Raw genomic sequence first — 26,197 nt, 5'->3', positions numbered from 1 at the left:
ATGCATAGTTTGCAAAAATTTTCTCCCATTTTATAGGCTGTCTGTTTGCTAAGTTGATACTTTCTTTTGTTTTGCAGAAGCTCTTTAGTTTAATTAGATCACATCTGTCAATTTTTGCTTTTGTTGAAATTGCTTTTGGCATTTTCCTCATGAATCCTTTGCCTGCACCTATGTCCTTAAAGGTATTGCTTTCCAGAGTTTTCATAGTTTGTGGTTTTACGTTTAAGTCTTCAATCCATCTTGAGTTAATTTTTGTATATGGTGTAAGGAAGGGATCCAGTTTCAATCTTCTGCATATGACTAGCCGGTTATCCCAGCACCAATTATTGAATAGGGAATTCTTTCCCCATTGTTTGTTCTTGTCAGGTTTGTTGAAGATCAGATAGTTGTAGGTGTGTGGTCTTATTTCTGGGTTCTCTATTCTGTTTCATTGGTCTATGTGTCTGTTTTTGTACCAGTACTATGTTGTTTTGGTTACTGCAGTCCTGTAGTATAGTTTGAAGTTGAGTAGTGTGATGCCTCCAGCATTATTCATTTTACTTAGGATTGCTTCAGGCTCTTTTTTGTCCCATATGAATTTTAAAATAGTTTTTTCTAGTTCTGTGAAGAATGTCAGTGGTAGCATAATAGAAATAACATTGAATCTATAAATTCCTTTGGGCAATACAGCCATTTGAATGATATTGATTCTCCTGTCAAACTAAAATCTTGTATCCTTTGACCAGTATCTTTCATCTCAATCTTCCACCTTCCCCCAATCCCTGGTAACCACCATGACACTCTCTGCTTCTGTAAGTTCAAAGTTTTTAGATTCCATGTATTAATGAGGCCATACATTACTATCCTAGCTTATTTTGCTTAGCATAATGTTCTTCATGTTTATCCATGCTGTTGCAAATGGCAGGATTTTCTTTTTTAAGGCTAAATAATGTGCCATTTTTGTGTTTATGTGTATACATATGGAAATGTATACCATATTTTCTTTTTACATTCATTGATTGATGGACACTAATATTAATTCCATATCTTGGCTGTTGGTAAACAATTTCATAATTAACATGGGAGTATAGTTACTCTTTGACATATTTTATAAATATTATGAGTTCATATGAAAGTATCCAAATTAAATTAGTTATTACAAGTTGTTAGTTAATTTTCTTGAACTTATATTTGTATCTCTTTTCAATTACATTTAAACTTTAATTCCTAACAATATTAATATAATTACTTGTTTGCTTTATCCTATATTTATACAATTATTTGAAATTGTATTATCAACATAAATATGAACAGTAACCTAATAAGTAAGTGTAAGATTATTTTGCAGATTATTAAATGTACTATGTTACTAATATCAGAATTTGTTTGATAAAAATCTGCCTCATGCAAGTGAGCGCAGAAAAACAATCTGCAGAGAGAACAAATAAAAAGACAATTTAAAAGAGAAGTGAAGATGTGAGACCATGTATCCCTAGATATCACAGAGAATATCCTTGGCTCATTTTTGTTTGATGTCTTTCTAAGTCTTTGTTTCTGGATACACTGAGACCTATTGCTTGATTCATCTTTGGTTATTATGACATATATTTTAACATATTAAATATTTTAAGAATAAATATTTAATAATAAAAATGTTAATATTCCACCATGACCATACTTTCTTTTTTTTTTTTTTTTTCTTTGCATGTTGTTTGTTTGTTTCTTGGAAGTAATTAATACCTTGATAAATAAAAAAATTCATTTAAAAGTTGATAAATCTAATAATTGGGGCTATGACGAAACTAGCACAAAGGCTCACAACTAGGATAAATGAGTACTAGGTTTGTTTAACACTATACTGATATTATCCTTTAAAATATTAGACATTTCCTATTTTCCCACATGATCCAAGAACTTATTTTCAAGGCTTACCTTGGCTTTTTGGTTTGAAGTAAGTTCATTACCAGAATTTTCTTCCTGCAAAAGATTTGACCATTGAGAATATATCTTATGAGCAGAGGAGAATATTTTGGAAACTATACAATTGTGAAAAACTATAGCTCAAATGCATTTGGCCTCTTATAGTTAATCCAAATAATTAAGAACTAAATATGCAAGAATCACTACAGGCGTGAGCATCAAAATAGGTCTGTTTCTAATGATACCAACTTAGCAGCAGGAGTCATTGGAAAATAACCAGAAATTTTTTGCTCTTTACTGTTTTCAGAAGAGTAGAACTCTCTCAGCATTAAGTTTTTCATGTCAGCCAAAGTGAAAAGAAGGAAGAACCAAAGCTTTCCTATATTTGCTTTACTTTATGCCTATCTCATATGAGAATTTTAGCAAAGTTTTCTCTCTGGATTATAAAAACAGAAATCTGGTTGTGCTAGATAAGTGAGACTCTGTATAAGAATATGTATAATTACAGCAAAAATTAATTAGTTGGTGATTTATAAATTTTATGTGCAGTTTGTATAGAATTTTTATGGTAATCATGACATTAATATTTTAGGAGTCAAATAATCCACATAACACAAATCTATTTTCAGTAACTTTTAGTACCTCACGTGTTAACTTCTAATTGTTAATTTTACCTCAGTGCCCTACTAGGACTATTTCCTCATTTGTATGCAGTTTTATAAAGTTTTTGGAATATTTTAGACTTGTATTTGAAGAAGTATTTTTTAGAATATTTTAAAATATACATTGCTGAAAAGCAATTTAAAAGTACATGATAAATGATATCTTTAAAATAAGTTTCAAGTTTTGATAGAAGCAAGTAGTTAGCGGCCAAAAAGTGACTTTCTTTCTATGACAATTCCAGAATTATATGTAAAGCCATGGACAATAATATTAGCTGTTACCTGCACAAAATGTGCCTTATTTTCCAAGTCAATCATTTATCTTTTATGGATCAATTTGTAACTTCATTCAATAAATTTTTTCCTTACTTTCAAACTGCTTACCTTACATTACCTTCTAGCAAATTGTGAAAATATTGTTCAGTCTTAGGGCAGATAGATTTAGAATTAGTGTATCCTCATAATGTAATATTTTACTATTAAAATATTATATTAGTACCATATATATCAACTTTTTAAATAATTAAATGAATGTTTTAACAGTAAAGAGTATATAAAACAATCATATGATTGATATGAGATCGATTATTTTTAAAAGGAAACTACCATTTCATTGATAGAAAGAAGCAAATTGTGTAGAGTCATTTTAGGATTAAGCACCTGCAATATATTCTGATATCCAAGAACAGAACTAGGCTGAAGCTAAAATGAAGCCTTGTGTGATCATTTTCAGCATTATAATTTTCTGCAAAATTTGAGTGATTTGCAAAACTGTGATAGATTTCCCTGAATAGGATGGTGGCAAAGGCTTTGTAGATTCAAAAATAGTTTTGCTGAGGCAATGAGAAGTAATACTATCAGATGAGAAGTTGATTTACCAAGCTAAAAAAAAAAAAAAAAAAAAAAAAAGCTGAGAAAAATTTTGCCTCTAAACATTGCAAAGTCTTACTTCCCTTATTTTTGTATAATTATTTTTCATTTTGCTCTTAATATTTCTCTACTGAGGAAAAATATAACTGTATTTGCAATTCAATAATTAAAGTTGTCATTAAACAATAAAAATTTTATAAATGTAGTTATCAAAAGTGAGTTTACATTTCTGGAATGATTTGACAATATTTCTAAACTAAAATATATAAATGTTGTCATTTAGCTCTTGCTTATAAGCAAGAACATGCAGTATTTGGTTTACTGTTCTTGTGTTAGTTTGTTAATGATAATGGCCTCCAGCTTAATACCTGAATGATGAAAAATTCTGTAAAACAAATCACCATGACACAAGTTCACCTATGCAGCAAACCTGCACATGTGCCCCTGAACTTAAAATAAAAAATAAAAAAAAAAAACGAAATTAAGAAAAATATTTTTGGATTCTGGGCTTTTGAATATTTAACACAGGACAATATCTCATAAGCATGTTTTCACCTTCTCTGAAGTAATATTACCCTCTGTTTTTGCTAATGCTTGAAAAAGTTACTTCAAAGGTACTTCATGTAAAGTTTTAATATTTATACTTGTTTTTGACAGGATGATAAGGCTCCTATCATAAGAATATCAGCTACTTCATCATGGCCAGAATCAGAAGTCCCAAGTACAGGCAAATCATAACTTTCTTCAAAAGTTTATAGCTTAAACAATTTCTAACTTTTTTATGATTGTAATATCTCATTTGAAAACTTTGAGTTCTGATATATTTTTATTTTTCCTACAATTCTTAGAAACTGTTGAAGGGAGCACAAGCTTCCCAAATGAACTAGAATTTCCATAAACAATAAAGACTCTGAGCAAAACTTATTCCTTGACTCATTTAACTGTAGACCCAGTTGAAGCTTTCAGTCAATTATGGTTTTAATTTAAAGTAATAAAAATAACGTCTTCCTAAAAATTAAATTGAGGCAACTAAATATTTTGTGTCAGTTCTAGAATCCTCATGAGATGTCATAATACTTGGTCACTGACAATAGACACTGAATTTACATGTAAAACTTAGAGGCAAAAGGCTTCATATCCCATTATGTGTTCCCTCAGTCATGAAACTGAGACTTTTTAGAAACTGCAGTATAGAGATTTCATGCTTATTAAGGAAGGCCAAAGTGTGATGATCCAATGAAATGTGACCAGTTTGGAGGGAAAGAGTCACCCTTTACAAATGGTGAAGGATTTAATAATTTATTTAAAATTTAGGAACATAAGGAATGTTAACAAGAATTCTACAATACATATTCAGCAGGTAAACTGCTTATAGTTGGGTGCCAGTAAATAGATTATTTTTTATGTGGCAGGAATTTGTTGTTTCAAACTAAGTGCTGGAGAGAGACGAGGTCACAAATGCACTTTTTTTTTTTTTTTTTTTTTTCCCAGTTTAGGCCATAGGTTTTTCTTGCTTGAATCCTTAAACAATTCAAGGATTCAGCAATTTGGCTGTGGTTTAGGTTCTTAATTTCTTGCCAAACTTCCTGTTGTTCAGAACAGGCAAAAATACATCTATTTTGATTGTAATTATGCCAAGCATCTTTAACAGCCTATACACAAGACGTAAAGAAAAAGTGAAAGGAAGATGCTGACTTAATTCAGTTGAAGACTTAATTAGGAACTCAATTCTATCAGACATTTAATATTGTATTTTATTCTCATTTTTTTCTAATAGAAAATAATGGCATGGCAATTGTGTATCATTATGAATAGCTATTTATGGAACCGGTTCTTGCGTCTACACTTAATTACATTTTGTTTGGAGGTTAACATTATATTACAACTGTAGCTTTTATTTCAATCTATTCTTATAGTTTTTCTTTCTCATTAGGACTTAGATTGCTGGTTTGTAGGATCTCTTGCTTATGATTTTCTCTATTTCTCTTTTCTATTTCTAGGCCTATTCTCTAGTGCATTATTCTTGATGACTTTAAAGTTATTTACGGTTAGAAGAAAAGAAATAATTCATTTTTGCCGTATGCTGAAGTCTTGATAAACAATGTATTTATATGCTAAATAAAAATATGCTGTATATTTTGTGATTCCTAATGAATACATTTGATTTTTGTTTAGCTTGTCTTCTGTCTTTACCCTGCTATCTACCTATTCTGCTACAGGATCATAATTCCTAAAGCCTACCCGCCTCAAGTCACACAAATATACATTGAAATAATCATGGATATTCACCATAAACATGGAATTGTTCAGTATGTTTCATCGCTTCATGTTTCTTCCTATACTGCAAAATAATTTAGAGTCATTCCTTTATTTACAAATATCATAGAACTAATGCATTTTATGTAACCAATAATAAGTCTCAAGAAAGATGAGACTAGATTCATGCTTCCGTTAACATCCTTACTTGACAGCAGCATGATTTCTGTAACGTCTAACACTATACCTGACCTAATTGTTTCCACTATTTAGTAATCCCTTGCTAAGTACTTTACAAAGTTACTCTAAATTATACTGGATGAGACTATTTAAATGAATAAATCACATAGTTGCATTTTATTATTATTTTATATTACCTAGAAATGAAGTCAATATTATACTTCATAAATTGAAACCATGTCTTGCTAACATGTTACGATATTCCAACCAACAAATAGGTTCTTATTTTTATTCATGGGATTCTGTAACCAATAACTGGCTGGTAAAGAATATGTCGAAATCAATCAAGTTGTAGATACACACTCAATGGATGGATAAGGAGAGGCACTAGGTCTGCTCATAAAATTGCACTTTCCACCTGACAATAGAAGCTATTTTTTCATTAGAGTTCCAAATATCTCAGTGTTTGGGGAAGTCTCCAGGTAATATATGCAGTGAAGAACATTACTAGGCACTGGGAAACAATAGGCTTCCATCAATCAACATATATTTGAATATGAACAGCTTTTAGGGAAGCTTTGGGTATTTTTTCTTTCACTGACATTGATGTTAATTAAGTATCATAATTTAATGAACCCTCAAGAAGATTGACATTTGTACAATTAATCTTCACCTGGCACACAAACCTGATCCTCTGAATCAGAATTTCAGACAACGGGTACTGCCGCTGTGCACATACAATTCTGACACCGACTTGGCTTCTAAGTCTCCCATTATATTCCTAAGCATGGCAGCATAAAATAAATGAAGGTAGACAAGGCTTCAGACACAATCTTGCTTTACTCACTTGAGATGAGTATATAGAATGAGTAGGGACACCATCAACTCTGCTAAGGTTTACTAAAAATCCAAGGCAGCCATGGTGGGATAACAAAATAATAATTTATAAAATGTCTTCCATTATATTTGCATATGTTTTTACATGCATTCTCATTTATTCTAGATTCTGGTTGAAGTATTTGCTTTCATCTGCTGAAATTTATCGAGTAATTTCCCACTGGAGGACTCATTACCTCTGAATTTTTATTCCGCCTTTGTTTGGGGGATAAAATGCTCAGCTTTCTTAAAATAGTCACTGGCCAGATAATAGACTCACAATGAATGGCTTACTCCAGTATTTTTCAGCTTCTAGGGTGACGCACTGATGGGTTTTTTATAACAATTTGTTGAAGTGTAACTAGCATTTGTTTACTTATGGAATGGAATGGAGTAGACTAAAGTAGACCAGAATAGAATAGAACAGAATAGAGTGAATTGCACAGAGTAAAGCTAAGTGTTTTTCAGTTATATATATGTGTGTGTATCTGCATTAGATTGTAATGCAACATGTATTTTTGCATGTATTTATCATTGTGGATTGCCAGGTTTAAAATGTTTGAAAGTCATTTGCTTTTTCTAATCAGGACTCACTCCAGGAGACAAGGTATTATAGCCAAACTGCGTGACTGATATGTAAGTGAGAGAAGTGAAATGGATAATGAGAAGACAACTCCAGTGCCTACAATGATGAAATTGTAACATGGCCCCAGTTTTTAACCTCTCCCCTTAAATTGCAGATAAGATCTATGGATATGATGAGATTACTCCTGAGATTAGGTTACTTTTTTTTTTTTGAGACGGAGTCTCGCTCTTTCTCCCAGGCTGGAGTGCAGTGGCGCGATTTCGGCTCACTGCAAGCTCCGCCTCCTGGATTCACACCATTCTCCTGCCTCAGCCTCCCGAGTAGCTGGGACTACAGGCGCCCGCCATCACGCCCAGCTAATTTTTTTGTATTTTTAGTAGAGACGGGGTTTCACCGTGTTAGCCAGGATGGTCTCGATCTCCTGACCTCGTGATCCGCCCGTCTCGGCCTCCCAAAGTGCTGGGATTACAGGCATGACCCACCGCTCCCGGCCGAGATTAGGTTACTTTATAATGCAAAGATGAATGGATTTTGCAGATATAATTAAGGTTTCTATTGAGTTGTATTTGTGTTAATCAAAAGAAAGATTATCCTAGGTGGGTCTGACATAATGACATGAGCCCTTTAAAAAAGGATCAGAAGTAAAAGAGAAGAAGCAGTAGTAGATTTGCTTTCCTTGGCCTTTGAATATCAAATTGCCATGTGGAGAGGGTCATGTGGCAGGGAATAGTGGGTGAGTTCTAGAAATCAAGAGCTTGTATCCTGCTACTACAAGGAAATGAATTGTAGCAACAACCAAGGAGCTGAAAGGGGAATTTTAACTTCAGATAAGATTGCAGTCTCCAGCTGACACCTTGATGTCAGCCTTGTGAGACACAGAACAGAGGAAGCAGTTAAGGTGTGGTCAAACTTCAGGGGGAAAAAAAAATCCTGAGGTAATACATGAGTACCAAGTTACTAAATTTATGAAAATTTGCTATACAGCAATAGAAAACAAATATAGTTGTCTGTCTAGATTCTAGAAGTATGGCATCCCTTTTCTTTGTCACAAAGCCCTAATTGATCACTACTGGGAGAGACAACGTTTGTTTTTACTATCCAATTGAGTTTCTGCAGCCAGATCTATAATTAGCACAGTTCCCTTCACACTAGTGCATGTCAAATGAGTGTCTTTCCCCTCCTGGCTTTTCATTATATACCCTAATCCTTGGGGTGGGGGTAGGGGGGAGGGATAGCATTAGGAAATATACCTAATGCTAAATGACGAGTTAATGGGTGCAGCACACCAGCATGGCACATGTATACATATGTAACTAACCTGCACATTGTGCGCATGTACCCTAAAACTTAAAGTATAATTAAAAAAAAAAAAAAGAAAAAAAAGAAAAGCACAGGGAAAAATACACCTGGGTAAGAAGGAGCTTTTGGAATATAATCCTCACATATTTGTAAAGTAGATAATATTAACCTGCTTTGCAGTGAGAAAGCTAGAATTCAGAGGGGTTCAGGGATTTTTTTTTTTTTTTTTTTTTTGAAAACACAGCTACTATAGCTAAGTCTTAGAGTCTCTCTAAAATTATTATTTTCTCATTCAATTTCTCTCTTTTTTTTTTCTTTTTGAGACAGAGTCTTACTCTGTCGACAGCCCAAGCTGGCTTGCAGTTGCTTGATCTCGATTCACTGCAACCTCCGCCTCTTGGGTTCAAGCAATTCTTCTGCCTCAGCCTCCCGAGTAGCTGGGATTACAGGCGTGCACCATCATGCCCGGCTAATTTTTGTATTTTTAATAGAGATGGGGTTTCACCATGTTGGCCAGGCTGGTTTTGAACTCCTGACCTCATGATCTGCCTGCCTCAGCCTCCCCAAGTGCTGGGATTACAGGCGTGAGCCACCGCACTCAGCTCAATTTCTCGAAGCAATAAGAAATTTAATTTGTTCACTGTAAAGCAGAGTTCAAAGTAAGATTAGTTGTGTGATTTTAGCAAAGTTACCTAACCTAGCTGAACCTCTATCTTCACATTTCCATATTTGGCACGCACGTGTGTGTGTGTGTGCGCGTGCCTGGATGGTGGGGGGAGAGAGAAGGACAGTGGTATTTAGCTACACTTTAGAGTTGGAAATTAATGAGATGACTACTGAATACATATTTTAAAATTACTTTAATCACTGTCAAATTCTGTAAGCTCTCTTTATTATGTAACAAAACAGTTTATAATTTAATTTCAAAGTTAAAATGGACTAATATCCCCCAGCAATTCAGTAAAACCTTTGCAATGCAATTTTTCACTAACTGAAAATTTAGGATGATTTAAATAGAATGAGATCTGAAATTAAAGAGGGAAAAAAGAATAAGCTATGCATACTAATAGAGAAAAGAAGATATCTAGAAGAAATTTAACATATTTAAAAACATATTTTATTGTAATAAGATATTATTTACTATAAATTATCCTTAGGTAGGTTAAAAGATCTATACCTAGTAAATTTTTATTAAATATTGTCATAAATATTTGTGTACCTAACTTTACAAACACCAAAAGCTATTGCAACAAAAGCCAAAATTGACAAATGGGATCTAATTAAACTCAAGAGCTTCTGCACAGCAAAAGAAACTACCATCAGAGTGAACAGGCAACCTACAAAATGGGAGAAAATTTTCGCAACCTACTCATCTGACAAAAGGCTAATATCCAGAATCTACAATGAACTCAAACAAACTTACAAGAAAAAAACAAACCCCATCAAAAAGTGGGTGAAGGACATGAACAGACACTTCTCAAAAGAAGACATTTATGCAGCCGAAAAACACATGAAAAAATGCTCACCATCACTGGCCATCAGAGAAATGCAAATCAAAACCACAATGAGATACCACCTCACACCAGTTAGAATGGCAATCATTAAAAAATCAGGAAACAACAGGTGCTGGATAGGATGTGGAGAAAAATAGGAACACTTTTACACTGTTGGTGGGACTGTAAACTAGTTCAACCATTGTGGAAGTCAGTGTGGCGATTCCTCAGAGATCTAGAACTAGAAATACCATTTGACCCAGCCATCCCATTACTGGGTATATACCCAAAGGACTGTAAATCATGCTACTATAAAGACACATGCACACGTATGTTTATTGCGGCATTATTCACAATAGCAAAGACTTGGAACCAACCCAAATATCCAACAGTGATAGACTGGATTAAGAAAATGTGGCACATATACACCATGGAATACTATGCAGCCATCAAAAATGATGAGTTCATGTCCTTTGTAGGGACATGGATGAAATTGGGAATCATCATTCTCAGTAAACTATCGCAAGAACAAAAAACCACACACCGCATATTCTCACTCATAGGTGGGAAGTGAACAATGAGAACACATGGACACAGGAAGGGGAACATCACACTTCGGGGACTGTTGTGGGGTGGGGGGAGGGGGGAGGGATAGCGTTGGGAGATATACCTAAAGTATAGTAATAATAAATTTAAAAAAAAAAGGAAAAAAACAAACAAACAAAAAGAGTAACTCTTTATGTTATTTGAATTTGTCTAATTGAATTTCCTTCCTATAATTTATTTGCCACTTTAATGAGTTTTTTTGTCCAAAGCTTAAAAGTTATAAATCAAAATTATCTGAATATGTTAAAACATTAAAATGTCTAAGAAAGTTTTGTAAAAATAAAATCTAAATCTAATTTCTAAATGATTTTTACCCTTTCCCCCCGAAAGAATCAGTTCTCATGGCTTAAAATTGTATACAAAAAGCATCATCTGACAAACAGTATTTAAAACGGGAAACAATCCATGATTATGGATCTCAGTAGAAGTTAATTGTGCACTCACAGCACACATCTGCACTAGATAGAAGATAACCCTTTCATTAGTACAATAGAATAAGAAGGTGCCTGCTTTTGCAAATCCAAATTAATGACATTCTGGTGTCTCTGTATATGTACATTTATGGTTTGCATGTCTTCACTTATCAGGGATCATGGTGACAATGACTACATGACTAATATTCCCTTTTACATTGGTCAGAATTTATTTTTTGCCAAAATTTATTACAGTACCTGATATATGGGAAAAGATTTTTTAAAACACTGAATGGAAGGTGTTTTTGTTGATTTTTAAAAATAATTTGTTATACCTAATATTGATATTTACATTTAATTATCACAGCATCTACTTCCAAGGGTTTTTCCAAATTCTTCTACCTTCTTTTGGATAGAAAGAAAGAAAATATTTTTGTACAGCTGTGCAATGTGCTTTGGTTTTAAACTAAGTGTTACTACAAGAGTGAAAAAGTTAAAATTTTATAAAGTTTATAAAGAAAGGAAGTTACAGTACACTAAGATTAATATATAATTGAAGAAAGAAATTTCTTTATAAATTTAGTGTAGCCAAAGTTTGCAATATTTATAAAGTCTACAAAGTGTACATTAATGTCCTGGACCTTCACATTCACTTACCACTCACTCACTCAATGACTCACTAGAATAACTTCTAGGCCTGCAAGCTTTCTTTACTCATCGTAAGTACCCTACACAAGTGTAATATGTTAAAAGACCTTAATACTGTATTTTTACTGTAACTTTTTAATGTCTGTACATAATTGCACATAATTGTACACAATTTCTTACCATTGTGTTAAATTGGCCATAAAATTCAGTACAGTAACATGCTGTACAGTTTTATAGCCTAGGAACAATAGGCTACACCATATAGGCTGGGTGTGTACTAGGTTGTACCATCTAGTTTGTGTAAGTACATGCTGTGATGTTCTGCAATGACTAAATCATATAATGACACATTTCTCAGAGCATATTCCTGTCATTAAATGACATATACTTATTTTACGTCTTGTCTGGCAATTTTGGCTATTCTTTTCAGAGTGAAATCTCTGAGTTATGATTACTAAATAACCAGGTGATAATACACTGTTTTTCCAGATGAAGAGCAGCTTGGTAGAAGAGTATATTAATTAACATTTGCCACAAAACCTTGGTAAATTTTACAGCAATAATTCTCAAATGTTTTGGTCATAGAACCACTTTTTCCCTTAAAAACTAGATCCCAAAGAGCTTTTATTTCTGTAGGAGATATATATATATATATATATATATATATATATATATATTCCTTATTAGAAAATATATTGAATTAGTTTTAAAATATTCTTATAAATAACATAAACTCATTACATGTTAAAATCAAAATCAATATGTGTTTTATTAAAATGTATTGTTTAGAATATTAATAAGAGTAGCATCATTTTTCATTTTTGTAAATCTCTGCATTGCCTCACTTATTAGAAAATAGCTAGATTTTCATACCTGCTTCTACGTTCGGTCTGTTGCAATATGTTATTTGGTTGAACTATACGAAGAAATTCTGATCTCACATAGACATGGAATGGGACAAAGATGACCTTACAGACCCCTGAAGGGTCTCAGAGACATGTAACTCTATTCCTTTCATTGCTTTCATTTTCACTTATCTTTTTTGACCACTTTACACTGATTACCCTTGGACTTTCTTTCCTTTTTTCCTTTAACGCCTTACATATTTTATTTCATTTTCCTTTCCTTTTGTACTGTTCCTTACCTTATTATCTTTTTAATTACTCCTTCCCTTGCTGACCTCTAGCTCCCTTCTCCACTTTTCCTTCCTCCCCTTGAAACCCTTTCTACCCTGTTCTCTTCAAGTGATACACAAAACTGAAGTGTCTTTCTAAAAACGGAATTATCTTGAGAAATATTGGAAAGATATGGTATTTTTTGTATCTCCCTAAATTTTTTTCTGTAAAGAGCACTATCCAGTAATACAGACCAAACCAAAAAAAAAAAAAAAAAAAAAAGATGGTGAAGGGGATAATGTTTCATTATCCACTTTCCATTAAACTGGGGCTGGATGTAGAAAAGAGTTGAAAGAAAAGAGATTTAGGATGTATTCTGGAAGGAGATGTCAATCCAAACATCTCATCTCATGACTCTTCTTCCAAAATACATCCTAAATCTTTTTTTTTTTTTTTGTCAATCAACTCCTCTTTTCTACATCTAATGCCAGTTTAATCAATGATTTCCCCTTTTTTTGTGGTATTACAGCAGTCTACTAATTGGTTGTCCTACTCTTCACTTGCCCGATCACACTACCACCACCACATTAATTCTCATTCAGTGGCCAATGTGATTGTCATAGACGCTCTTGGTGATCCACTTTGATGTCCTTTTCCAGCTGGGGCACTCATTGCCCAGCTGTTGTGTCAGATGATAATAACTCACAAATGACCATGGTCTTCTTTGGAGTATTGACTTACAGCAAATGCAAGTTCCAATGAAACTTTTCGATAGATTTCAACTTCTTCATTATTACCTACAAAATACTGCCTTAACAGGTTCCTGACCACCAGCTGACTTTGTTTCCTATCAGCAAGCTAGGAAAGGTCCTTACCTAGGGCATTTGCTCTTCAGTCCAGAATGCTCTTCCCCTAATATTTGTAGAGCCAGTTGGTCACGTTCAGGTTTCAGCTCCAATATAAACTTCTAATAGTGGGGACTTTTTCACCACTCTGTCCAAATGTACCTTCTATCTTCCCTTTCTCAGTAACTCTGTTAAGTTACTACAGATGTTTTATATTTTTCAGATAATTAATTACCATAAAAAATTATATATGTATTTGTTTATTTTTATTACATCTCCTTACCCATATTAGACTTTATATTAGTACAAATAAACTTTTGTTGGCTTAATCTTTTGAAATTATATTTTTCACATCTGCAGGCATGTATTATCTAGACTGAAAATAGAACATCAATAGTATGTATCCTTTGCTTCATAAAGTTCATAATCTAGTAAAAGAGAAAGTAAAGCTGTACAAGTGTATTAGCTGTCTATTGCTGCAAAGCCAATTACTGCAAATTCAATAGCATAAAACAATAAACATTTATTATCTCACAGTGTCTGAGGGTCAGGAATCTAGGTGTCTTAGCTGGGAACACTGACAAAGTTTCAGCCACATATTGGCTGGAGCTATAGTTATTATCTCAAGGTTCAATGGGGAGAAGTGAATATGAATATCATTCATTTCCAAGATAACTGATATTGGTGGGTTTCAGTTCCTCATGATGTGGGCCTCTCCAAAGTTTGCCTGAGCAGCCACAATATTGGTTTCCCCAGAGTGAGTAATTCAGGGAAGACAGGAAGAAAAAGAGAGTGAGAAGAGCAAGAAAGAAATAAAATTCTGGGAGGAAACCTCAGATTTTTATAACCTAATCTTGCAAGTGAAATCTTATTACTTCTGCCATATGCTATTCAATAGAAAAGAATAACTAAGTCTAGTCCTCACTCAAAAGGAGATGAATTAAGCTGTGTATTTTGCAATGAGGAGTATCAAAGAATTTAGAGATGTATCTTTTAAATGACTATAATAAGTTAGCAAGGTTACATTGAAAAATTCCAATAATATAGGCAGAGCATTCTAAGAATTTATAAATATATAAGAACAAGTTAAATTAAAGTGATGAGTAAAGGTTTAAATGAAAAAATGGTTATTGCTGCCTTTTGATAAATGAATATTTGATAAAAATCACTTTAGGTAGAAGAAACAAAGAAACTACAGAATTTGATTGAGGAATAGAAAATAGCTTGATCAGGGCAAAATTTTATGTGAGAGAGGAGGATTGGTGGTCTGTTGCTGAAGGAAGAAAGCCACCTATTCCTGTTCTTGATTTACAGATGGCCAGAAAATAATAAAAGAAAATAAAAAAATCTTTGCAAATGCTTATGGCTTAATCAGCATAGCCCCGCTCTTAGAGAAAGTGAAGCAGCAGCAGCTGTGTGAGATGTGATTCAGGATTCCATCCAGTTGCCTGCTTCCCAGCATCCTTACAACTTGCATAGTGCTAGACGTACATGTATCCTTCCCTCCAGCAAGAAAATGTCTCAATTTTTCAATCGGAGCTTGCACTCCATCTGAGATTGTGCCCTATTAAATTTCAATGAATAACTCATTTTATTGACTAATACATCTCAGAAGCATGATAAATACTTTTATGGCCCCTTTTATTGTGCAAGTGCTTTATCAATGTGAATATTTGGATTTGCTTTTTCAACTGAGAGTATGCTAATACATAAAACCAGGCAAATGCGTTACTCAGATAGACAGCTAAATCCTGGGTTGGGGTAGAAGTAAAGTAAAGGAATTAGCTAATAATTTTCAAACTGATCGATTAAGTCAAAAGCTCAAACTATCCACCAGATTGAAGCTTTGTTTAAACCTTATTAATTACAAACTTGGAGGACAAAAGAAGACTGACCACAAAAGTTTAGAATTCTCAAAGTGGGCTTAAATTCTTTCATTTATCTTGGGAGGGAGCAAAGATATTACTTTTATCAAAGTTTATACAAGAGTAACCCTAATGGTGAAGTTAAACTCCTGAGACATTTTATAGCACATAAATCTCCAATATGTGACATGTTTTCTGATGCCTCACCAAAGGCAAACATATTATAAGATGCAACTGATACACTACTTCCAAACAGAAGCCAGGGAACTGCCAACACTTGTAATGGCCAAACATAAAAACGATTAGGTCATCATATCAGATTGTTTACCTGTTTGTGTAATACTGTTGGAAAATATGTTCTGACAGTCTCAAAAACAATATAATTTTTTGAGAATTGAGAATGACATAACCTTTTTATGATTTTACAAGTGTTATAAAATACAGGATCTATCTAGAGGGTAATTTCACCTTGATTTTCAATTAACTTAACCAAACAGGGTAAATACCATTAGTCACAATAACTTTTACAACCTCAGTCATTATCCATCAAACTACTTTGTGGATCATTTCTGTTTTTATAGTTGGAATAAATAAGCATGGCATAAAACACATCAAGTCTTTTCGTCCTGCAGTAGCTAAACTTGTCTATCTCCTATGCACATTTCAAGCTATGAAGAGTTTTTTGTATATTCTACATCCTTTAAAAAAATGATGGGCAAATGTTTAACACAGTAAACTAAACAGTGTGGAAATGGACAAAATGTGTGCTTATATTTAATAAAAATTAAGGGAAGTGTTTATTTAGAAAATATACACTTTTAGTATTAATCAAGAATGTGCTGCAGCACACTATCAATTTCTTTCTTTCTTTTTTTTTTTCAGACGAAGTTTCACTCTCGTCACACAGGCTGGAGTGCATGATCTCCACTCACTGCAACCTCTGACTCCTGGGTTCAAGTGATTCTCCTACCTCAGCCTACCAAGTAGTTGGGATTACAGGCATGTGTCACCATGCCCAGCTAATTTTTTTTTTTTTTTTTTTTTTTTTTTGGATTTTTAGTAGAGATGGGGTTTCAGCATGTTGGCCAGGCTGTTCTCGAACTCCTGACCTCATGTGATCAGCCTTCAGCCTTCCAAAGTGCTAGGATTACAGGCCTGAGCCACCATAGCCAGCCCATACTATAAATTTCTTTTTCTTTTTGATTTTTTAAGACGGAGTTTCACTCTGTCACCCATGCTGGAGTGCAATGGCGTGATCTCGGCTCACTGAAACTTCCACCTCCCAGGTTCCAGCAACTCTCCTGCCTCAGTCTCCCAGGTAGCTGAGATTACAGTGGCCCACCACCACGCCCAGCTAATTTTTGTAGTTTTTAGTAGAGACGGGGTTTCACCATGTTGGACAGGCTGCTCTCAAACTACTAAACACAGGTAGTCCTCCCGCCTCAGCCAACCAAAGTGCTGGGATTACAGGCGTGAGCCACCCCACCCGACCCACACTATCAATTTCTAATGCTAATTGGGCACAGTCAGTTTCTAAAGGTTACTTATCAATCCTTAATAAGAAATACACACATTCTAAGGAGACAGCATTTTCTCACACTCGTAAGATAAATTACTGTTAGGTTTATTTGTGTTCCTTGTCCTCACTCACTCACACGTTTGAGCCAGTAGCTCTCATCATTAACTTCCGGGAAGGAATAATTAACCCAATGCTTTAACGCCATCACAGGGGTCTCAATATCCTGTATTTCTCTTCTCAGTCTCACCCTGTGTTTTTTCTCCCTGTTTTGTTTTCCTTCTTTAACAAATTACCCACCATTTTTAACAGCACTGCTTCTGAAATCAGTCAACTCTACTTAAATGGTTCAAACAATTGGATGCAAAAGTACAGTTTAAAATCCTCAGGAAGAACAATATCCAATAAGGAGTGTGGAAAATTTCATAAGACAGTCAGTGGTGGAAGGCTTAAAATATAGTTCCCTAAACATCTTTCATATAGACTAGCTCTTCTTTTCTCAAAATTGCTCATTTCTCAAATACTCCATCTTTCTCATAATTCCTTTAAAATGTAGTGTGTGTGTGTGTGTGTGTGTATATATATATAGTGTCAGTATCTGAAATGAAGAAATTACGTTGTGATATCTTACCTTTAATTTTCTATTATTGTTTCGACATGTAGAGTATATATCTTATCTCATTTAGAAATACACACAACCCTATGAAAGATCTTTCGGTAGCCCCATCTTATTCCTGGGGAACGTAAAGTTACAGACATTTTTTAAGCCATCTCAAGCCTTTTAGGCATTCAGCGCCACAATGGAACTCAGCCCCCTGTCTCTTCATCTGAAGTTCAGTATTCCTAAGGTGATACCTACTGGAATCCACGTATTTCTCCATAATCTGAAAAGCAAAGTTTTCTGCTCATCTCAAATATATATATATTTTTGTGACTAGTGCTATGGACTGAATTGGGTCCCCCCAAGACTCGACTCATATGTTGAAGTCCTAATGCACAATGTGATGGTATTTGGAGATGGAGGCAATGAGAGGTAATTAGGGCTACATGTGGTTATGAGGGTGGGGCCCTCATGATGGAATTATTGGTGTTATAAGAAGAAGAAGAAGAAGAGCAGAAATTGCTTTCTCTCCATCATATTATGACACAGGATGAAGACGGCTGTCTACAAGCTAGAAAGAAGACTTCTACCAGAAGTTGTATTGAGTGGCACCTTGAATTTAGACTTTCCAGTTTCCAAATTTGAGAAATAAATGTCTGCTCTAAAGTCACCAGTCTATGATTTTTTTAATAGAAGCCCAAGCTAATACAAACAGTTATACAATTCTCATCTTCATAAATTCATTAACTTAGAAATATGACCTTTTTGGGCCCCATATTTTTCTATTGCTGAAATTTTTAAACAATTTTATTAGACTAATTAATGCTAATGATGTTTATCTGTCTCTCAGGTTGATTCCCTTTTATTGATGGAATATTCACTTTTTCCTTTCTTCTTCGTGGCTTCTCAGAAGGGCTTAATAATGACTGATTTAATCAGAATGTTTGCAGAAGCAAGTAAATTACGTTGGGTCACTAGGTAGTCAGTTTAAATGAAATTCATAGATACAGAAGAATCACAAAAAATAAAATTAGTTAATATACTAATTTAGTTAGGAAAGTTATTCCAATTCCAGAAACTTCAGTAGAAGTCACCATCCAGAAAACTCACTATCCTTTGCAGGAGATCAAATAAATGGTGTTTTAGTTAAAAAGCAAAGGAAGGTTCAGAACTATGGATAAGTTTCAAATAAAAACTAAATACATTATGTTATATCTAATTTCTCACTATCATTATTAATATTCAATCATTGTCTTATAATCTGTTTGAATTATTGTCTCTTTTTAAGAAGAACTTGCTCATATTCGTAGAACAATGGGCACCTCTCACAGGTTGGTTTACCTGAAGCAAACACTGAGGTGATATTTGGGATTCATGATAGGATTAAACATATCAGATAAAATGTTTAGAATATTTTAATGTTAAAATATTCAAAGGATCACTTAAACTGAATATAGCCATTGGAAAATACAAAATATTTGTTTTTCCTTCCTTCTTTTTAATAGATGGAAATCTTTAATCTGAAATTCTTCTTTGAGAGGAGATTAATTAGTAAAATTCTAGTCCCCTCTCTCTTAGCTCATTCTGCCCATGGGAGGTGCAGTGATTTAAGAAATTTATAAATTTGAGAAAGAATAGCTGGACATACCCGGCTTCACTCTGGCCTTCTTCTTCCTCTGGGAAGCTGACCAAAGAGAATATAAGTTCTACCCTGCTCTTCCCGGGCAGGCTTCTATATGTTTCTGTTTGTGGACAAAGGGTAAACACCAGTGTAATTTTAGTGCTTGCCGCAAATAAAAGCATAAAAGCCACATACTAAACTGGCCTCTCTTCAAAATAAAAGAGATATTTAATATTCACCTTTGCTCTTGGTGTAATTTCTCACTATTTCATTATCTAAACATGAAAGTGGGTGTTCTGAGAGTTTTCCTCAGGAACTCCCAATAGCTATAAAAAATACACAGAACACAATCTTAATTTGTCTCGTAACAGTGAGTTCAAATTACTTTTCATATGAGTAAAAGAAAAAGGAAAATTAACAAGTAAATTAGAAGAGAATAATTCTGCTTTCACTTCAAGGTAATCAAAATTCTTATAAACAGTATCACTATCTGATAGTAACACAACACAATAAATAATGTAAAAAACTGAAGTTTTTATCTACTATGCCAAATATGATTCCTCTGATTTCTTTTTGTTTGTTTAAGAAAGTATTTTAAAAAGTTAAATTGACCAAATGGGCTGCTTATACTGGCATTGTATAATCAGAGTCAGAAATGTTGAATAAACAAATCAATGAAATGGAGCTGTATATTAAAAACAACAAGCAGGGTTTGTCCTAAATGTTTGCCCCATAGCCAGGTTTACTTTGAGCCAGCATATAAAAGATTTTGTGATTAGGCCCCAAAACACAAAAATACCAATTAATTATGATGATTAGATATGTCTTCATTAGTAGTCTATAAATAAATCATGCAAAGCATTATGCAGTCAGCTATCCTGGAAAAATATTCTTCTAAAGGGCTGTGAAAACAGCTTAATTAATTATAAATGCTTTGAAACTTAGCCATTATATTTTGAAATGTTAAAGCATACATACATACACATGTTATATATGTTTGGAGGTATTTGTCAATCTGTTTCAGTGTTTCTTAATGCTACTAAGCACTAAAATGCTTCCCAGAATCAAGATGAAAGTGTGCTAAAAATCTGTATTTATTGTTAAAAGTAAAAGTGTTATTTAGAACACTTATATTTCCAATTCCTCTCATGTTATCAGATGACAGAGTGTTTTTCTTTGATATTTAACTTCTATGCTTCCAGAAATGCTTTGTAAATGTTCTCCTCTCTTCCCATCCCATTCCCTCCCTGCTCTCAGAATACATTCCTCATGTATTCAAAAAGATTTCTTCCTGAAAACGTTCCATTATTAAAAATATTTCAATTATGCTTATAATTAACTCGTTTTTTGAAGCTGTATTCCATTCACTCTATCAGATCTTCTGCCCTCCACTGCTCCCTGGTAGACCCACAGGACAATGATCTCTATGAACTGCATCAAGTGTTTCCCTTGCCCTGCAGTTTCTAGTTGAGCTTGGCTAATGGATATCCCTGGCAGGAGATCAGAGGTAGGTAGGAAAATTTAGTTTCCTCGCTCCTTTTCTGCAGGTTGATTGTATACCTCTGCCAAAGGTCACAGCTCTTGACAGGTGATGCTTGCTACACAAATCGCTCTACGGGTTTTAGTCCTTTCAGATATAAGGGTGATAACAGGTCTCTCCACTATAACTGGCCCTGGGGTATAGAAATCTCTTTTGATTTCTCTATACCCTGTTCCAGCTTTTGTAGATCATCATTTTATTAATTTCATCTCAAATTATCCAATTTGAGTACATAATCTGTTCTATGCAATACCCTGACATGATTAATTTTGTAAATAAACAATACAAAAATAGAGTAAAACATGAACATCCTCATTACATCTTTTGATTTTGAATACTGAAAATACAATTCCAATTGGCCTAAGCACCTGGATTGTTCTAGTTCTCTGAGTCAATATATCACATGCAGGAGAATGCACTTTTCTGGCTACTTGTGGTTTAAACGGGCCAGAACAGTTCAGGGTACCATCAAGCATGCTTTTGCATATACTACTCTAGAATGATTGTGTATCAGTTAGGGTCCATCCAGAAGACAAAATCAAGTCAGTTATTTTAACAGAAATGGTTTTTTATAAATAATTGTTAATTAGGTACTAAAGACTTAAAATGGCAAAAAGAAAAATAATTGCATTGTTATGGAAGGAGTTTCTATAGGCTGCAGCTATCCTACTAGGACCAGGTATGCAAACACAATCTTGGAGGAAGATCTGTGCAGAGCTGAAACTCAGACCTCAGATAAAGTGTGCTGCTTCACCCATGCCTGTGTCTCTTTGCTTGAGGGAAATATCTTATGGGACTAGGACCCAGGCCTCTGAAGAGGAATGCTGATTGACAGCATCAGCGGCTGCTGTTTTTGCAGGAGCACATTGAGAAGAATTCTGCAAATGTTGAAGAACTGCAAAGTCAATTAAACATTCTACAGAGACAAACTGCTGCTACCCGCAGGAAGAGGTGAGATGAGGCTAAGGTGATGCTCAATGACAGGAAGCAAACAGGAAGCCAGCACCAAACAAACAAGATGGAGCAAGTCTCTTTTCCCTCTTCCATCCTTACAGCTCCCTCTAGTGCTTTCTACTAGCCAAGGCTAAGAGGAAGGCAGCTGGCAAAGCACACATGAAGCTTGCAGATTTCCAGTCCAGCTTCACAGAGCAGAGTGTAGAAGAAACAGCGTGAGCTGAGAGGCAATAACTTAGTAACTGTGTAAGGTAACAACCAGAGGTCAACTATACTCATTGATTAGGAACACAGTTGCAGGATTCCTACTTTATCAAACCTTATATGAGCCTAGATTTTCTTAACCACAGGAAAGTTTTAGTCCTTTCGACTTTCTACTTGGGAAGTTAATATGACAAAGAAAACAATTATAACAAAATATGAGAAGTGCCATGACAGGAGCTATAATATGAAGCTTTTAGAATGGCATTTCAATTACCAATGTAGGGTCCAGGGAGAGCATTTTATTGGAGGTAATGTTGAAGTTGGATTTGAATCCTGAAAAGATTCAATAGACAGGAGCCTACTGAGTAGATACTAGAATTAACTCAAAAGCTTGATAACTGTATTTGGGAAAACAGGAAGGTCAAACATCAGAAAATACAGGTAATTTCCACTGGAGGAATTTCCTGGTTAGAACACAGGAACCACTCACTCTGTTGTTCCTGAATACCACTGAACTAGACCTACTGTCACTGGGCACAGCTGCCATGAACACAGCGATGGTCAATAATTTTTCACAGGCCTTTTTAAATTTTGTATTACTTCCTGAAAATTCATAGTGGGCCATCCAGTAGGTTGAACCTAGTCAGTTGCCCTGCTCTAGGTGCCAGGGGAAAGAAAGAAGCATGTATGACCTTCTTAGTCTGACCTTAAATTCTGGATTCCTCCAAGATTTACATAGTAAGGATTTTTTTTTTTTTTTTGACAGAGTCTTGCTCTGTCACCCAGACTGGAGTGGAATGGAGTAGCTGGGACTACAGATGCATGCTACCATGCCCGGCTAATTTTTGTATTTTTAGTAGAGACAGGGTTTCACCATGTTGGTCAGGATCTTTTCAAACTCCTGACCTCATGATCCATCCGCCTCGGCCTCCCAAAGTACTGAGATTACAGGCGTGAGCCACCACGCCCAGCCCATAGTATGGATTTTAATCCCAAATAAGGTAAACATGTGCATGATAAGTTCACAACATTCCCACTAGCAATTATCTCTTTGGCAACCCAGAATTCATATAAAATCTTTTGCCCATTCTAATCAAAAAAACTTCCTGTCTTGTACTATGAAACTCCCTCTCATAGCAAAAATCCAGTTTACCAGTGTCCCAAAAGGAGACAGTTTTAACCCTCTTCAGTTATAGCATCTGGCTCCAACACTAGAATCCTTGGATAATCTCCATATTGAACCAAGATCTCCTAGACCCAGTCTTGGTCTTGCCATAGTACTGACTGAAAGAAAGGAGAAGTAGATTTATGTAAATCTTTCATTCCTAGGGGTTCTGAACTCTTGCCAGTTTTATATGTATAGCTCAGTCTTTTACAAATAAATATGGTCACATAAAAATTCCCCGTGGGACCAACTGGGGACCCACCCTTCCTGATGTATTATGTATCATCAATTATCTTTCCTCTTGACTTTCAATATCAATTACCCTATACAACACACTAACCCACTTTATTGTTTGTTGACTCAGGTCATGAGATTCTGAATTGGCCAGCTGGCAATGTTTACTCCCATGCAACCATTACTGAATACCCTGGTGTAATATTTCTCCCTTGAATATTACTAGTTTCTAAACCAGTATTCCCATTATTTCAGAGATAGGAATAAAGATATTGTGAATAACTAATTAGGTTTAATTGGAAGATGTACTAATTTTCATTCTATTGTATACTGACTGTGAAATAAATAGCAATATATATGTTTCAAATGTTTCAAATCATAGGTAGTATCCTATGACATGATACCTAACTTATTCTTCAATAAAGTATATAAGACTAAAGAAACCTAAGGGCATTATCCCATTTTCCTGCTTTGTTCATAGGAAATTGAGTTCCTTGCTTGGAAGAAATTATGAGAAATATAATGACATTGAATTAAGCATTCAGTTGTGTAAGGTATAACGATGCTGACTTGAGGCACTACCTGAATTCTTCACGACAAAAGCAGTAAAACAATCATCAACTGATTCCAAACAAACACTTGTCCAAACAATTATCCTATAGTATTATAGGTTTGTATTTATGACTTTTGGTAAAATATCTTGGTACACTGCTAAAGAGAATCCTGTGTTGTTGTGCTTGTGAGTAGCCACTATCTTTTCAACCATGGCCACTTTGTTCATTAAATTCTAAAGTTGCTATAGAAGGAGGATGACCTACATTGGGAGATTAGGTTATCTTGTCCATCTAAATATTATGAGCTGTTTGGCTAGAAATGTCCTTTGGATTAATATGCAGCATGAATATTCTTTATGTTCTGAGCCCATTTTAAAAAATTCTTCCATGCTGCTCTTCCCCAATCCCCTACCCCCACCAAAAAAATATCTGTCATTAGTCCCCCAGGTCAGTTCCTTTGAGATCCTTTATCTAGTTTCTAGGCAAGCCGGCAGCCATTTGCCATAAATTCTGGTAAGTTGATATTTAAGGCATTTTGAAACTATTATCAAAGCACAAAAGAAAATTTGACTTCTTGTGGCATTATTTTGCCCATGAGCTCCACAAGTCATCCAGTAGGTTTTAGAGAGAAAATCCTCCCAACTGGCAAAATAGATTAATGTGTTTAATGCTTGTGTCTAAGCATCTCCTAAAGATCTTAGCATTTCCATTTTCCTAGGGCATCCTTACCTTGGTAAGTCACGATAGGTGTCTTTAAGAAGAGGTACAAGGAATTTTCATAGTGTATTCTTCAGTGTCAATGGGCTATCAATGGGAGTTAGTGTTCAGGGTGCCAAAATATCTTTCCCTACCAATTCTCTAATTTTTACATAAGAGACGAGGAAAAGCTCTGAATTCAACTGATAGTCTAATTTTACTATCTCTAATACCACATTTTGTTTTTTGCCAGCTCAGTCCCTGCAGCAACAAAAGATAAGAGATTCTTTTATCTTGATCCTAGAAACTCCATGGATTTCAGTCTGTGCTATGAGCCTAGAATTCAAGGATTTTAACTTGTCATTCTGTTTCTTTAAGCTGTCCACTGATGTTCAAAACAGCTGCCCCTTCTCTAAGTCCATAAATTCCTCACGTACACCCCACTATTCTGTGGTGGGGGTAACTCAATTCCCAAAGCCATCTCTGCAATGAGCACTTGATGCCAGGTGACTACAGACAACAATTTAATTAGCTTTTTCACTATTACTGAATTCCTGTCTTGGCATTTAAGCAAGATTTTGACTGGTTTCTGCTCCAGCTATGCCAGATGAACAATTAATAGTTTCCACATTTCCTTGAAAGTATCTGATGCACCCCATTCCCAGGTAACAATTTCTCTCTCAGTTAGAAATTTTGGATGTGAGCAGAAAAAGCAGTTCTAGCTAATAAAAGGATAGCTCACAGAATTAGCTGGCATGATGGGGTACCTGCTAAGAAAATGGGCAGAAAACAACAGAAGCTTTGTAGAGGGAACCACAGCCAAGAGTATGATGAAGAAATACGCTTGTTTGGATGCCCGAGAGGTACTACCAGTGCCATCAACAAGATCTGTTGCTGGATACTACCACTGCTACATACAGCAGAAAATAATAAATGGTGGATCCAAAAGACACAAATCCAAACACAGATCATTATTATGCATGAGAAAGAATGCAAGAATGCAAAACAAACAGGAGAGAAACAGAAGTTCATCTCTTGGTGATATACAGAAATATAACAGAAGAAATCATTATTTGAGATTTAAATGGGGAGGGGTTTTGAGAGGCATTTGGTTAACGTGCCATCATCACCCAATACCTTCCATTATGGCCAATAATCACCTGGATGGTTTTGAAAATATCACTTTTTCTTTACTATAACTGGTTCAATGTTTGTACAATAAAGATAATAATATCTCTACCAAATGATACACCTTGAGGAAAAATTGGTGTGTATATATATATATCTATATATCTATCTATATATGTGATATATAGATAGATAGATAGATACATATATCACATGGAATACTGCCCAGCACATAGTATATACTTTATAGGTGTTAGTTAACTATTTGTGGTACTGTTGAAGTAATAGCAACATTAGAATCACTTCAAGTTTGAGGAAAACATAATTAAAAATGTATGAGTACAAAGAGAAGGAGCATTTGTGCAACTGTT

At 34.6% G+C, this 26,197-nt stretch overlaps 1 protein-coding gene across 11 annotated transcripts in view; it reads right to left on the bottom strand.

Annotated features, from left to right (window-relative positions):
• The window catches only part of LOC129054388 (protein fantom-like), a 73,361-nt gene that overhangs the window by 34,200 nt on the left and 12,964 nt on the right, over positions 1-26,197 (bottom strand). For 6 of the 11 annotated variants that reach the window (XR_008519084.2, XR_008519082.2, XR_008519081.1 and 3 more), the window contains one exon: positions 1,912-1,956. Coding sequence is in view for 3 of the 11 variants with exons in the window: in XM_054546065.2 (XP_054402040.1) it covers positions 1,912-1,956 (45 nt within the window). In the remaining 8 variants the exon portion in view is untranslated. Of the gene's footprint in view, positions 1-1,911; positions 1,957-5,720; positions 5,773-19,378; positions 25,963-26,197 lie in introns of those variants that run through there. The other 5 variants (XR_008519078.1, XR_008519077.1, XR_008519083.1 and 2 more) reach the window with 3 other exon arrangements.

This window comes from Pongo abelii, chromosome 5, assembly GCF_028885655.2.
Source record: "Pongo abelii isolate AG06213 chromosome 5, NHGRI_mPonAbe1-v2.0_pri, whole genome shotgun sequence".
In the NCBI taxonomy this organism is placed as follows: domain Eukaryota; kingdom Metazoa; phylum Chordata; class Mammalia; order Primates; family Hominidae; genus Pongo; species Pongo abelii.
Note: the sequence above shows the minus strand (reverse complement) of the source record. Positions and strands in the feature narration are given on the sequence as shown.